Source organism: Pseudorca crassidens, chromosome 3, assembly GCF_039906515.1.
Source record: "Pseudorca crassidens isolate mPseCra1 chromosome 3, mPseCra1.hap1, whole genome shotgun sequence".
Taxonomy (NCBI): Eukaryota; Metazoa; Chordata; class Mammalia; order Artiodactyla; family Delphinidae; genus Pseudorca; species Pseudorca crassidens.
The window spans coordinates 89,819,504-89,835,410 of NC_090298.1; the positions used below are offsets into that span (position 1 = coordinate 89,819,504).

Sequence of the window (15,907 nt, forward strand, 5' to 3'; positions counted from 1 at the left end):
GAATTCATGATGAATCTCAGTATTAAAAATAAAAATTTATATCAAACCCACCCTCTTCTATGTACTAATGGATATTGAATATATTTTGGACAGACTTTTTATAAAAATCAATAATTTCTTTAAGAATTGTACTTTTTTATAGTAGTGTGTGTTTTTATTATTTTTACTGTTGTTGTGCTACTGTTCCCACAAACTAACAGTAACTGTTATTTAAAAAGCCTAACCTTTGACTATTTGGGGGGATATTCACAAACGTGCCAGATGAATATACATTATTTGTAACAAAATAGATTTATATATTACAGAGATGTCTGCATTCTTACCCAATAGAATCTTAGTTATCTTTATGTTAGTTATCTTTACAGTTAGTTATCTTTATGTTATTCATAATTTTTGGGTCAAGTATTTTTTAGTGGCAAAGAGTTATGAATATTGGTTCAATCTTAATTTATTAAACTTGTTTAAGGTGTTACTTAAATATATTACTACTGGTAATATATTTTGATAATTCTGCTGCTTTAAACTAAAACAATAAACCTATAGTAAGTTGAATTTCAAAATGTAATTAATTTATTTGAAAATAAGTTAATTGTGTGATAATGATATTTCATCCTCAGCTCATTTGTAAAAAATGTGTATAAAATAGAAATGTACAAAGAAGAAAATATTCTTGAAATCCACTTTTTTACATTTTGGAGTATTTATATGTATATATATTCTTTCCATAACCAGGAATACTTGCTCTGGATATATATGCATACATATACATACAATTTCCTTAATTCCTATATAGTGATTCTCATGCCATGAATTTCAGAAGGCTTATAATTTTGTAAAGTGGAGAATATTTAGTTTCTTTAAATTATTTCAACAATTCAAACGAATTCTTTTTTTTTTTTTAAGCAGTTTGAATCTCTCCTTGTTTTTTGATACCTTGGTACATTTTCATGCTTCCTTGATTTTCCTCTCCATCATCTTAACATGTTTGTGGTAAAGAATCTTCTTATATTTTTCACTCCATCAAGGCATGTCTCTTTTTAAAGAACTTTTAAGAAACCCATCTTGAACCATGTCCTCAGATGAAAAACATTAAAGATGAAAATTATAAACCCCCATATTATTGCTCAAAACTGTCCTTAAGCTAAAGTATTTTTATTCTTTACTTTAAAATACTAAGAAAAGATGGCATAAGATTTATCATCTTTCAGTTTCTAATGTTAAATTCTCTATAGTTGTTGTATGTTATCATTCAGCACTTGGACTAACTCTTGTCTCTGAGCTGTCTGGCCATCATTTTCTTCTTCTCCTTTACTGTTAGTCTAACACTCATGTGGCCATGCATTTCCCCACCACCTCTCCTCTTAATGTACCTATGTGAGAGTAAATGGCTTTCTGGTGATGAAGTTCATGGTATATGTCTAAGCTGCTAAGAAGAAAGGACGGAAACATTTATCCAGTTCTTACTGCTTTGAGATATTTTTTCCCTATGTTATATGTAAATGGACATATCTTTCTGCCAACAGGTACTGACTTCTCTTCCTTATATCGCTGAGACATGGTGTTCTTTGATGATTGAGAATTTAGATGTATTAGGTGGATACCTTTGTGGTTTTATAGAAATGTTTATTATCAGTATCTGTCTTATAAACTGATTGTACTGAAATCATGGATTTAAAAAAAACACATTTGAAAATGTATCAGTGCCACCTATTTTAGGTAGTAAACTAAAATGTTTGTTTTGAAATAAAAATTAATGACTGTTTTATGCAATTAGGGCTGCTGAAATTCTTTACTATTTCGCCCTGAAACAAGCTCAGCAATACAAGATAAGTAAATTTCTTTCATCATCCCATTATATGATGCTGACAGAAGCAAGAAGGAATTTGGGACTATTTCAACATCATGATGCTATCACAGGAACTGCAAAAGATTGGGTGGTTGTGGATTATGGTACCAGGTAATATATTGAAAAGTGGACTTAAAACAAAATCTTTTAAAATTTCAGGTCATAAGCTTTTATTTTTGATGAAGTGTCTTTTTTAATTGTAATGCTGAATTTTTACTGAAGTAAAAGCACACTAAGTCAAACCAATTTCAAAGATACATGTGTCACACCAAGAAAACATTTTCAGTTATGCTGACAGCCCAAAATGCTTATGTTTTGATGAAGTTTTTAATAATTATATCCCTTATAAGGTTTGCTTTAGAAAACCCACCAATTTTCAGAGTCACCAGTTTTTCAAGAAATCTGTTGACAAAGTACTGGCTGTCTCAACTTTTTATTGTAGCGCATTTCTGTAAATGGAGTAGTAAAACATTATTATAAAACCGATCCCACTTTTCCCCAAGTACAGTGTGGTAATTGACCAAGGATTTGGTATCAAGTAAATCATAGTTATAATCCAGGGAGATAAAGAGCTCCACTTCGTTATATAGCCATTTAATTTCATCCTATTTCATATCCATTTGTTCTTGGATACCTCATTTTTTGATAGGGGCATTGACAAAAAAGTTTAAGGCTGGAAGAATAGCCAGGAAGTAGAAGAGCCTAGAAACCTTGTCATATATGGCCGATATAAGGAATTGGGATGAAAAGCGATGGCCTGGGTATTGATATCAAAGCCATCTTTAGCTCTTGGATGGTCTGTCAAATGAATGATGGAGTAGAACTCAGTTATTTTCATATTGCAGATCAGAAACAATGAGTACAGCCTTTGGCTCAGAATAGCAGAGGGCTTTGTAAACAGTGCTTCCCAATAAGCTTACCTTTTGTGATAGTGAGATTTCCATCATCATACCAGAGTTGAGGCTGCCATTCGTTAGGATCAGTGCAGAGGAGATTCCCACACTGGGGGAGGAGTTTTGCCTATTGTTTCACTGTAGCTTAGGTTAGTATTTCTTCCAGATTATGCTTTGATATTATTTTTAAATCATTAAAAATATGTTCTGATTATAGATTTTAAAAGTTAATCTCTTTTATAGGTATTCTCATATGTGGAAAGTGTACATAGCACATAAAGTCATTATTAAAAACTTGATCCACAACTGATACTACTAATTGTAATGAGGGTTATTTAAAGTTTTAGTTACAGTATTCCGACTTCCTTTCCCTAAACTTGGGAAAAAAGTGTTCTTGAGGTTTCATTAGTTGACTTGAGTCTTTAAAAAATATATTCAAGGTAGTACCTTGAATATCTTCTCAGTTTTCTTATGGCAGATGTATTTAGCATCCGTCTATTGAGATTGAGCTGAGCTTAAAGTAAGAAAAACTCATTGTATGATAATGATGTTATTTCTTCCACAGAAAGCATTTTTGAAAGTAAGGTCAGATACTCCATTTTTCTTTTTCACCTGTTCCTGTCTTCTTGGTTTATTGAGAGTTTAAAAGTGAGGCTGCTGGGAATCAGACCAGAGCAGAGCTCCTAAGAGGAAATAGAGAAGTCATCCTCCTCCACTACCTACTTGCTATCTCTCTGGCTGTGATATTGAAAGAAATTTGGGTACAGGTCACTGGGTTTTTGCTACAGAACATTTTCTGTCTCATAACCTCTCCAGCGGCCTGTCATTAGTTCCTCCATATGTTTGGTGTTGCTTTTAGCTTATAAAAGCATCCCCATACAAAATTGCATCTCAGAGAAAAAAGACACAATAATTCTCAAGTTGTACTTGACATTTGTAAATTTGCTTTGTGAGTACTTCACACTTCATTGAAAAGTCGTAAACAATTATCAAGTCATTAGCACAGACATTTTAAGTAGGAAATTTCAAAACACAAGTTAGAGAATTATAAATAAAGAGGCAGCTAGTATTGGGTGGTCTCTTGTCCTTGGATTGTTGACTACTTTTTATTCAGATGTTGGCAGAAATGTCCCAGTGAACAAGTGTATGAGTTAGGGGCTGCCTTTGGCTGCTAGTAATAGCAACTCGGAACAGAATTAATCCTATCCTGCTTATTTTTAGGCCATGTGAAAGAAGTCTGCAGGTCACTGGTTCAGGTGTGACAGCTCCACAATGCCATCAGGGCTCCAGGCCCTTTTAGCTCTCTCTTCTGCCGTTTAAGGGTGACTCTTAGTGTCATGCTATCAACAGTAGATTGAATCTTTATGTAATTATAAACTGGAGAGCAAGCATACATCATGGCATATTTGGCTGTTAATTCTAATCATGGCATAAAAAATGAATTAGAATGGGCAGTGTCTATGTGGATGTTCAGCTTAAAAGTGGTTAATGGGGCTGTGTGAAGAAGGAATGGTAATGAGGTCAATTACAGAAAGATTAAGAATTCTGTCCATTGCTAAGTTGTAATAAAGATAGGTAGGAGAAGAAAATGAACAGAGGGGAAGAACGAACGAGACTCCTAACATGTAGATCAAACTGTTGAATAACAGACATGATAACGTCTCCTTTAGACTGCAGGAATGGTAGCAAACTAGAAAACTGTGATTCCAAAGTGACGTTTCCTGAACTGTTTTATAATAGGATAAGGGCAGGTTAGGAAATTAGAAGCTCTGAGAAATACCACGTTGATGAAATGTTGAAACATGTAAAATTTTGTTCTACCCAGTTTTCCCCAGACTTATTTACTGTGTTTAGCTTTGTTTTGTTTTCAATAAAATAGCTTTATACATACTGAGAAAGTGTTTGGGAAATGCGCCTGTCCTTAGCGGTCATCTCATAAGAAGACTGCGTGTGTGCCTTTAGGACATGAAAATTGATTCGTGACATTCACTCAGTTTAATTAGGACTACTTTAATACACTGTAACACATATAAGGTTTTAGCTGATGGAGAACATGACTTATTCTTCATGTTCAGATGACCTCATAAAGATAGCCATGTAGATAATAAAAGTAAACTTAGATTGAAGGAGTTGTTTTTCTAACTGAATTGTATTCATTCATGTATATGGTCTTTTAGTCTGGTGAGAACACTTACTACTATGTAGTAAAACATTTGAATAGACTGAGAAATTTAGGTGGATGATGGTCTGAACTTAAATCCATAAGATTTTAATACTATGGTTACAGAGTTACTATGTAAATGCATTTAATTCATAACTTATTGATCATGATCGCTTACATCTTTGAAGTTAATCTTAATGCTCTGGAAAAAAGAAGTTATTTCTATCTAGTTCTTTTACAATTTTTTTGTTGTTGCATGCCAACAAAAATGTTTTTAACAGATAGATCCAAAATTGCTTCCTGTGTTGGGGAAAATAATATAGTCACTCTATAAACATAATAGATTTATTCTAATGGTTGATTGAAAACATGATTAGCAAAGTTTCTCTACAGATTTCTCCAATATGAGTTTGCTTAGAGGTGCCTGCTCTCTAAAGCTTTAAATAGTAAGATTAAATTTGGAAAAAAGGCGGTTTTTCCCCTATGTGTAGTGCTTCACCAATAGCTGGTAATGTACTGAGATTCTATTCCAGAATTGATCTTGAAACAGTTGATTCATAAGCATCCCTTTGGCTCCTCAGACATAATTATACAATTTGAATACAGTTAAGAATTTCAATGACAAAGAAATATGATAAGGACAAAGACAATTTCATTATCTGGATCTGTGAAATACTTTTTTTCTCTAGTTCTCTTGAACAAGAACATGAAACTAAATTCACAAAATATATATTTGAATTCTTCAGGAATTTAAATTCTTTGAAATGTGTATACTGATTGAATTTTTTTGTGAATGAGAGTTAATCTCATGTCTTCTTTTGTCATTATTTCAATGCTTGTTAAAGATTTTTCTAAAGTAAAGTATCAAATCATTGCTTTTTGGTAGAACGCCTTAGAGCTATTGGGGTGATCATGTTGGCTATTGTTATTATTTGGTATGATATTCATGTAGAATATAAGTAGTTTGAATAAGTTTATGTGTTTCGGGTGTGTCTAGAAAGTTTTCTTATTTTAAATGAATCCTTATCAGTGATACCTTCTGATTAACTTTTTTTTATCCCTAAGTACTTCATTCAGGGTAAAAAAAAAAAAAGAGCCAATTCATCATAGGTTTATTATAGGTTTCACTTTGAATACAGGATGAAGGTGATAGTGGTTTGGCCATAATTAAAGAAACTGAAAATATTATATACAGATTTTTTTAAATGTTTTTATTAAAGTATAGTTGACGTACAATGTTGTGTTAATTTCTACTGTACAGCAGTGATTCAGTTATACACATACATATTTTCATATTCTTTTCCATTATGGTTTAATCACAGGATATTGTATATAGATCCGTGCACTATACAGTAGGACCTTGTTGTTTACCCATTCTGTGTATAATAGTTTGCATCTGACTAATCCCAAACTCCCAATCCAACCCTCCCCCACCGCCTTCCCCCTTGGCAACCACAAGTCTGTTCTCTAGGAAAATATTGTATAGAGATTTGGGGGGGGGGAATTTTATTTTATTTATTTTTTATACCACATAGAGATTTTTGAATTACTTCTCAGACTAGTAAAATTTTTGGTTCACAGACTCTTTCATTCATTGATGAATTTAAAGAAGATAATTGGACATTCTGCACTGCTGCTTATTTTGAAGGACAAACGCTCATACGACTCTTACTCTTTTGATACCTTCCTAGAAATGGTTAGTTGATATCTTCTATTTTCATAATAAAAATGTGTGATTCTTTTGTTCTTGGGTTGGAAAAGGGAGTGAGAATCTTAATAAAAAGAGACATTGAAATATAATTATTTCTTTTTACATTATTTGAAAGAATTTTTATCACTTTATATAAATTACCTGTGTGTCCTTTCCCATAAGTGTGACTCTATTTGATTTATGGTGTGTATTTTATTCTCACTAAATCTAAGCATGAAAAATAAAATAATGAACTTATTTCAAGGTATGTAAAGCATACAGGCTTTTAGAACACTTAAGTGATATAGTAAGGTAACTGGACATTATAATTGTTATTTTCCTTAGCTTTAATTAGAAGCTCCTTGATCATATGTTTTCATATTAAAGTAAGAATGCAATAAACAGACTTACATTTTTTAAAGATATGAAACATATGACACAAAAGTAACATAGTAAAACTTTTTGCAGAATTGTCTCTAGAATTCTGATTTGATTCCTAGTTAGAACTGCTCGTTATGGACTCTAGTACCCGTAACATATGCTGTACTTGAAATCTAAATACACAATACGTGCGCACAGACACAAGATTTATTTGTTTTGAACTATGATGGACTTCATGTAGCTGGAAAGGGGTTTTTTTTTCCTACTGTGCCCTTTTCATGTTTTTTTAAGGTACTATTACATAGCTAACTTTGAAACAAGTTTTAAAAGTAAAATAAAAACTTCTGTTCATTTTATAGGATTTGAAACAAAGAACACAAAGTTCTCTGCCACAAAAAAATGTAATAAGTCTGAGTGCGGAGCCAAGGTAAATAGCATAATTTCTCATAAACTTTGACCACTTCTATGACTTAACTTTTTGGGGTTTTCATGATTTTGTTCTGGACCCAGCATATATCATAAGGCAGTATTTCATTTAATCAACTTACAAATTTAAAACAATTGTTTTGAAGAAATGGATTTTCTCCCATGACTGTGTTGTATTCAATGCTAATAGCTAACACGGCGTTTGGTACCTTGATAGCTGAATAAACTATTATAACAATATTTCTTACAGAATACTTGATGTTGGATGGTAAATATATAGCTTTATTCTAAAAATTACCTTATATTTACAATATTGATTATTTTTAGAGTGTGTTCTTTCTTGATTACCTTTTTATTTACTTACCTTGTTTTCATTAATCTCTGATCCTGTATTTTTAAATGAAAGAAGAGACGTAATTACTATTAGAAGATAAGGGTTCCTACTGTAAATTATTTACTAGGTAACTGTCATTGTGCTTGTAAAACTGCCTCATTTTCACATTGTTGATTTATGTTTAAGTAAATGGGAAAGGTGTTCAGTCGACCTAAAAATGGGGCATTTAATGGATGGCTGCCTCTGATTTACAAAGAAACCTTTTATGTTTTTATTGACAATTATTTAACCAAGTTATCCATTTTTAATGAGCAAATATCAATCAGTCAGTACCCAGTGTATGCAGATACACAGCATAGTTTTGTAATATAACTTTTTACTACCTAAATTGAGAAATTGAGTATCACCTGTTATAAATTGTAGAATAAAAGAGTAATTGTAAAGTGTAATTCATGATTTTACACTTTATTAAAATTATTTTAAAATAAGTGGAATCAAAGTTATCACAGAAATTTTATAATTGTTAATAAAGTTGAGATTTCAGTTAAACATAGACTAGAGCCTTAGCTGACTAAACTTCTTCAGTAAATAGAAACTTAAAGCATATAAAGGTCAACCTTAGAACAGGAAGGTAAGTATATTTTAGTAATACTAAAGTATCACTAAAGTAATACTAAAGAAACCCTACATCTCATTTGGCTGGAAAAAAGAAGGGATTAATTTGAAAAGAAAGTTTAAGTCTTAAGTTTAGTCTTGCTGAAGTCTTAAAACTTTCATATTGCCAGGCCATAGTTAGGATGAAAGGATAATGATATTGAAAGAAAAATCAGTTGTAAAATTACAAAACATTTTCTTTGTCTTAAAATAAGTAATGTTTTGATGAATTTTGGGTTGTATGGGCATTCTTTATATATTGTGTCCCTAATAAACTGTGGTGTCAGTAAATCTATTTGGCTTTTGGCATAATCCTCTTATCTATTACCTTTTTTATCTTTTTCTATTTTGTTGGGGGAAGATCTTCTTTTTTGCTGACTCTAAGAATAACTTATGCTTGCTATACGTAATTCATGCTCCATCCCCAGCCCATTAGTCTTCCTGTGGGTACATGTTAAGGTGGGTGGGATGCAGTGGGGATGGGACCATAATGAGTCAGAGGACTCATGCTCTGTGCTCTGTCCTTGCCTTAGCCAGACGTAAGTGATAATTCAGCCTTACTTATGCCAGAGGAAGAAAGTTAGGAGATAGAGGTCTATTAATTAAGGACAGAAAGTTAGGAGATAGAGGTCTATTAATTAATATATTTTTGAGCTTTTAATATTGAAGAGTTTTAATTAAAGATAAACATAAGTAGGCTTTTTGAATCTATTAGGAAAACAGTCACTTTTTGATATTTCCATTTAAACAGTTTGTATTTAAATAGTGTTCTTCATTTTAATATTATATCTTCAGAGTTCTTTTCTACCAAATGTCAATGCTCCTGTTTCCGTAGTTAGGTGAATTGGGAATACTTAGGATTGTCTGATTCCTATTTTTATCTTTATTGTCCTTTTTGAACTTTACAACCTCATGAATAAAACCACTTATATTTTTGGTTTTAAAATCTATTTTTTACTTGTTAGCCACAAATTTTCTGAGTTATTGATCTTTCAGTAAAATCAGTGAAGAATGGAGGACTGACGATGGCCTTTAAAATGGAAGCCTTTGGTAGTTTTATTTTGCAGGTACCGAAAGTTAAATAATTGTCTGTACTTCTCAGTCTTTAAATTGGCAGTTTCAAAAGAGTGGCCATGGTCTTCCCTGGTGGTGCAGTGGTTGAGAGTCCGCCTGCTGATGCAGGGCACACGGGTTCGTGCCCCGGTCTGGGAGGATCCCACATGCCGCGGAGCGGCTGGGGCCGTGAGCCACGGCCGCTGAGCCTGCGCGTCCGGAGCCTCTGCTCCGCAACGGGAGAGGCTACAGCAGTGACAGGCCCGTGTACCGTAAAACAACAAAAGAACAAAAAAAAAAGAGTGGCCATAACTCAGTCTTCTATTCTTTGTGAGTCTTCTGTGATGCTCTAAGGCTTAGCTTTATTTTGCTTATAAGAATAATACTTATTTGAACGACATATTATTAATCTAAATAAAACATGCATTCTCAATAGGGAGATGTCTTCCCTAGGAGGCTAAGAATTGGTTCTTGGTGGCAGGGTGGGGGGCGGTGAAAAACACTTATTTTTTTTAATATGCAAAGCACAGATACAGATAATAGTACGTAACAGATAAACATTTTATGTGTAGTATTAAAATTGTGTAGAGGGATAATTAGGAAAAAAATGTCTAAAAAGAATCTTTAAGGAGGTTGTAATAAAAAAAGGTTGAGAAACACTGGTCTAAATCTATACAGTTTAAATAATACATGTGAATGAATTTGATCATGCTGTTGGCAACATTACAGTTATAACCTAACATGATTTAGTTTGTGAGTATTTAAAAAGTAGTCCATGATCTGCTGAAAGTGACATAGTACATGTCAGTGAGCCTAATTTAATTCACAAGGTTATGTGAGCTGTATAATGAATACATTCTTAGCCTTTGTATAGAAAGCAGATGTGATTAAAAGTTAGGGCACCCTGGACAAGTCATAAATTGTCTAGCCTTAAATAATCCTTAAATGTACAAAGATGTTTCTGTTTCTCTACATTCACAATTGCCTAAGGAAAGCAACTGTAAGGACACTTAATACAAAGACTTACAGGATTAGGAACTTAGAGAACACTGAGGATGCAAGGTAAAATCTGAGACAGGCAAAGAGATTTCAGTCTTCTTTCAGCATTCCATCTGTTCAGGCAGGACAGGATTAAATGTTGCCACAGCACAGGTCTGTAAGTCACATGGTTTGACAAGGTATAAAGGAACTTTTTTTTTAATGGTAGATAATTTGAAATGCCACCAAGTATGTAATCAAAGTTACATCGAGATTGCGTCTGTAAATCTGAAAGTTTAACTTTTTAAGTAATAGATATGTTTTTAGTTTGAGAGTAATTTATTCAAACCACTATTACAAATTTACCTTTAAATGCTTTTAATTTTTAGCAAGGTATTTATTGGTAAGGAATCGTACATCTGTTTCTTTTGGCTAGAAAAAGAAGGGATTACTTTGAAAAGAAAACATTAACCATGTGGAGACACAAATGAAGTCAATGTTTTCTAGGCTTAGCCAGATTTAAAAAGGACAGAACTCCAAAAAGGCACTTGTTAACCCATTCACTTGGAGTATTGCCATTCGTTTGTTGGATGACCTCCCTGCCCCTCTAATTTAATTTCCTCTGTTTTTCTCCATATATACTTTTTTTGGATTCTAATCTTGATTGAGAGCATCATTTTCTTTTTAGCTGTCTAGGTTCTGTAACCCCAGAAAACACTTTGACTTCTGTCTTTTCTCATTCCTTAAGTATCATCAATTGTAGAGTGTTTTGGATTTTAGCTTTACTCATCGCTGACATCCATCCTCTCCTCTCTTTCTGTTACTTTGGTTTTAAGCCATCCTTTATGTTTTGCTTGAACTACTGCAGTGGCTTCTTGCCCCAAGGCCTTTCTCTGTGCCTAAATTATTAACTATAATTTATGTAGTTATCTGAGGAATCTACCCAAAGCAGAACTCTGAAAAAGTTACCTGGCTAGAAACAGCAAGGCTTCTTAGGACCTAGACTCAAAAGTCCTAGAATGTCATTTTCACTACATTCTACTCGTCAAGCAAGTCACTAAGGCCATCCAGGATATAAGAGAGGGGAATTATTCTCCGTTACTTGATGTGAGGAGCATGTGCAGGAAGCAAAGGGAATGATGGCGGTCATCTCTGGGGACTATCTACCACAGTTCGCCACTGACCACCACAATTCACATACCTCCCATGTGCAAAGTAAAATAAACTCACCCTCCTCCCAAGTTGCCCAAGATCTCATCCCATTATGATAGTGGCCCCAATTTTTCATCTAAATCAGGTCCAACACGGCTCAGCCATATGGCTGGGAATTGTGATTGGCTCATTTCTGCCAGTATAATTATTTGAAGTTAATCCCACTAGACTGTAAACTCCTCGAGGGTACGAATTATTTCTGTCATTTATGTCCACCACTATGCCTATGGTATGATATTCAACATAGTAAGAATTTAATAAAGATTTGTTGTAATATATTTTATTATTGCTTGAAGAGGATATTAAACTTCAGACACCAGATATGCATAGAATATGGTTCACATTCTATGTGAACCATATTCTATGTGAAAATGTAGTATCCTGGTGTATATTCTCCCCAATTGATTCTTTCATCTAATATTTGTAGGTTGAGTGGCAGAAGACTTCCAATCCACTAAATACTAATACAAGTAAAAATCAGCAGTAATTCAATATAGCTTTGAATTTGATCAGCATTTAGACAACTGCTCATTTGAGATTTCAGAGTTTCATACTATGAGACTTGAAAAATTCAGGGTTGCATCTCAGCATCATTGCATTCTTGTAGAATGAACTTCGTTGGGGTTGCATCCTTGGGGGCTCATCAGAATGAGTGTTCAAAAGATACTCCCAAATACCTGAATGAGTTGCCTTATCAGATCATAAGACTTTTTTTATTGTTGTTGACATAAGAGTATTTGCCTGATTCTACGTTTTGTGTTTTTAATATTGTTCCCAGAAACAGTTCTTCTGGTAGTAATTATCTACTAGTGTGATGGGATTCAAGGCTTTAGGGCATTTTCTGATTGGTCACTATGTCATCAACCTATTTTTATACCAAGTCAGAATGTAAGTAAGAAGGTATCTAACATCTCTACCAGTTATTTAAACATAAGTTTTAAGTGAAGAAACCAAGTTCACAACCTTATTTTTATTGTTTGGAATATTCACTGTTTTTCTTTGGGGGAGATGGAAAAGCATTAGCAGTGATAATTAGCGTAAGCACTGTGCTTGTTTTTCATGGATTGTAATGTTCAAGCTCAAGTCTTATCATGTACTAGAAAGCTAGTATAGAAGTGTCTTCACATTAGTTAGCAGAAAGATAAATGGATACAATCAAGAAGATTGAGCTTTTTTTTTTTTTCTTGAAAATGGTGGGTTGCATTTTAAAATTATACCAAGGGAATTCAAGGTGATAATAGAATACATGATTTGACTAGGATTTGACACTGTACTCTCCAGAGGTTCTTATTCTGAGAGCAGCCCAAATGTCCTTTCCTGAGAAAACTAGTTTAGAACTTCTCTTTTAATGGGGGAATTATTAACTGACAGTACCGGAGACTCAAAAAAGCTGAGCTATTCTAGTCTAGGTCTATCTGGGTATTAATTGCATAGTCCATTTATGAGTTGAGTCATTACTGGACTTGAAGGATGAGTTCCTAAACTCTTCTCCGAGATACTTTTCTGTTTAAATATTAATTGCTTGTGAAGGATATTTGTGTATTTTCATCTACATTCCACCTGAGTTGTGTTTTGTTAATTATGACTGTTTTTAAGATGTATATTGACCAGTTCTCTGATTATACAGAAGCACGTTTCAGCCTGGTTGTAATCTGGAATATTTTTAGAGGGCATGTTTTACCCAGAAGACTGAGTGGAATATAGTATATTATTTAAACAATCAGAAGTTTCTTAGGGAACTGGAGATACCTTCCCCATGGTACATTAGTTAACTTTATGTTAAAACTTCTTTGCCTAGTGGTTGGAACTAGTTTTGGAACGAACAGTCACGTCTGGCAAGGAAAATAAGTAACCTTGCCTGGAGTTTGCCATTTTAAGTCAGTCATTCACTGGTTTGCTTTCTCCCTGATTTTTCAGGGAAATAGATCTTTGGGGAGCGAGTAGGAGGAAAGACTCCACCTTTCCCACACTATTCTCCCCACCCTTATTATTTCTATTTATTTTATTATATCAGGAATGATGAGTATTAATTCCTGAAATACTCTTTCAACCTCACATTGACTTAGATGAAATAACACCTATTACATGTTTCTTTTTTTAAAATGTTGACACTTCCATTTTATATGATGGCTGACTAGGAACCCTGAGACTGACTCTCTCAATTTTTTATTAAAACTCATGAAAAAATGAAGATGACAGTCAGAGGAGCACCAAAACCTTGGTTTGACAGTCACCCTATTGCCACAATCTAAGATAACCTCAAACTGCAACGCTGATCGAACTGGACTGAGAAATGCAGTTAGTCACTGACCAATGATAAACAGTTAGAAATAAAGACACCATGCAGGTTTCTAAAAGCAGGTGTGGAGATTGATTCCTTTGCCTTTCCATAATGTCTGCCCCCAAGGCTTTGAAATTCTGGTACTTTACCAACAAGAAAAATGGACAAATGTTTTTCTGCAAGGAAGGTGCTACTTTTTATAGCTAGATAGGTAGCTGTTCTTTACTTTTCATCCTCTTTGCCTAAGATCTCTATTAAAAAACCTCTACTTAATTGACCAGCTGGATCAACTGATACTCTACATTTCTTTTCTGTGCCCATGGCACCCTGACCTTGTTGCTAATAGACTACTAGCTAGCAGACTGGCACACTTCTTTCTCTCCAGTATTTCAGTTGAGTTGTGTGATTACCACCAATCAATTACTTATTCCCAAATCAGTTTTTCTTGTTATTTTTCTCTGATAATTTGATTTTTATTAAACTGATGAATTAAGCAAAAAGATTTTGTTTTAATATAAAGTTGAGTGCTTTGAGTCACTGATAAATACTGACGAGATGACTACAAAAGATTTGGGAAGAAATTGTAAAGATGTAGAAGCAATCTGCACTCAGATTGCTTTATACTTTTAAGTGTTTAAGTTCTTGTTCTACTTTAGAAAAACTAAGCTAGAAACCACAGATAATTTATCATATGTATGGTTATGCAGAAAATATGACAGAGAATGCCAATTAGTGGTCCCATAATCAAAGCAGAAGCTTTGCTCTTACATCAGTAGACTGGGACATGATACACATTTGTATGTTTTATGGTAAAGTATATATATATATACACACACACACACATACACACATACACACACACACACACACACACACACACATACATGCATCTTAAAGATGTCCTACTTTAATTTTTACTTTCAAGTCAGCTTTAACTCTTTCAGTTAATGGATCTATTGCCAGCCTTAACCACATTGATGGCTTTCACTGTGTCTCTATTTTACAACCAATTTGGAGACTGAATCTGCCAGAAATAAAATAGGCAGGAGCAAATGGGGAACTGATCTAGCATTGATCTAGGGCAGTATCCACTCAAGGAAATCGCTGTTGGTGGTGGCATGGGCCAGAAGAGTACCTGATATTGTTTGTTGAAGAAAGAAGCCCTCCATTTGTTCAGAACAGCAGAGCTGGTGTAGAAGACTGAATGCTACAGACAATAGCCCCCTTGGATAGTAGCCTTTTGGGAACTTGCAGTCAGGCTGCATCTATGCATGTGAACCTATTTTTCACTCATTCTTTTCTCCATTACTGCATCTTCTTTACATCCTTCAGACATTATTAACAAACTGATTATTTCCTTTATTTCTGGTTGTGCATCTCCCTTGCTAAAGTATTAGCTCTTGTTCTTTCAAATCCCGTGGCAAATACCTGGTACATTGTAGGTGCTCAACAAATATTTGTCAAATAACTAATTCTAAATAAGAGATGAACTTCAAGCAATACCACAATAAAGACCAAGAGGTACCTTTCTCATACACAGGGGCTGGATGGATGTCTATTTCTTTTTTTTAACATCTTTATTGGAGTATAATTGCTTTACAATGGTGTGTTAGTTTCTGCTTTATAACAAAGTGAATCAGCTATACATATACATATATTCCCATATCTCCTCCCTCTTGTGTTGGATATCTATTTCTGTGAGGATAAGTAAATGGAAAGTTATCATAGGAAACACGTGAAAAAGCTCTGCAAAATGATGAAAATTAGGGTAACATGAAGACTGAGAAGAACAACTTATCTCTTAATTTATTACAGAGACCAGAAAATATTTTTTTAAAAAAACTCTTTTGAATTCTCAAAAAGTTAAAGAGTCACAATGTGGAATGTCTCCTTAGTGTTTTCAGGGTATGGTATCTGAAACCATTCTTTTCATCAATTTTACATAAACTTGAAAAGTGCAACTTCTTTCCAGGCCCTTATAATTAGTCTGCTGTGATT

At 33.8% G+C, this 15,907-nt stretch overlaps 1 protein-coding gene across 1 annotated transcript in view; it reads left to right on the forward strand.

The window, feature by feature from the left end:
* MAN2A1 (mannosidase alpha class 2A member 1) overlaps positions 1-15,907 on the forward strand; it is a 161,494-nt gene that overhangs the window by 85,045 nt on the left and 60,542 nt on the right. Inside the window, exons 10-12 of the mRNA XM_067731400.1 lie at positions 1,775-1,957; positions 6,482-6,596; positions 7,331-7,398. Coding sequence (XP_067587501.1) covers positions 1,775-1,957; positions 6,482-6,596; positions 7,331-7,398 — 366 coding nt within the window. The remainder of the gene's footprint in view (positions 1-1,774; positions 1,958-6,481; positions 6,597-7,330; positions 7,399-15,907) is intronic.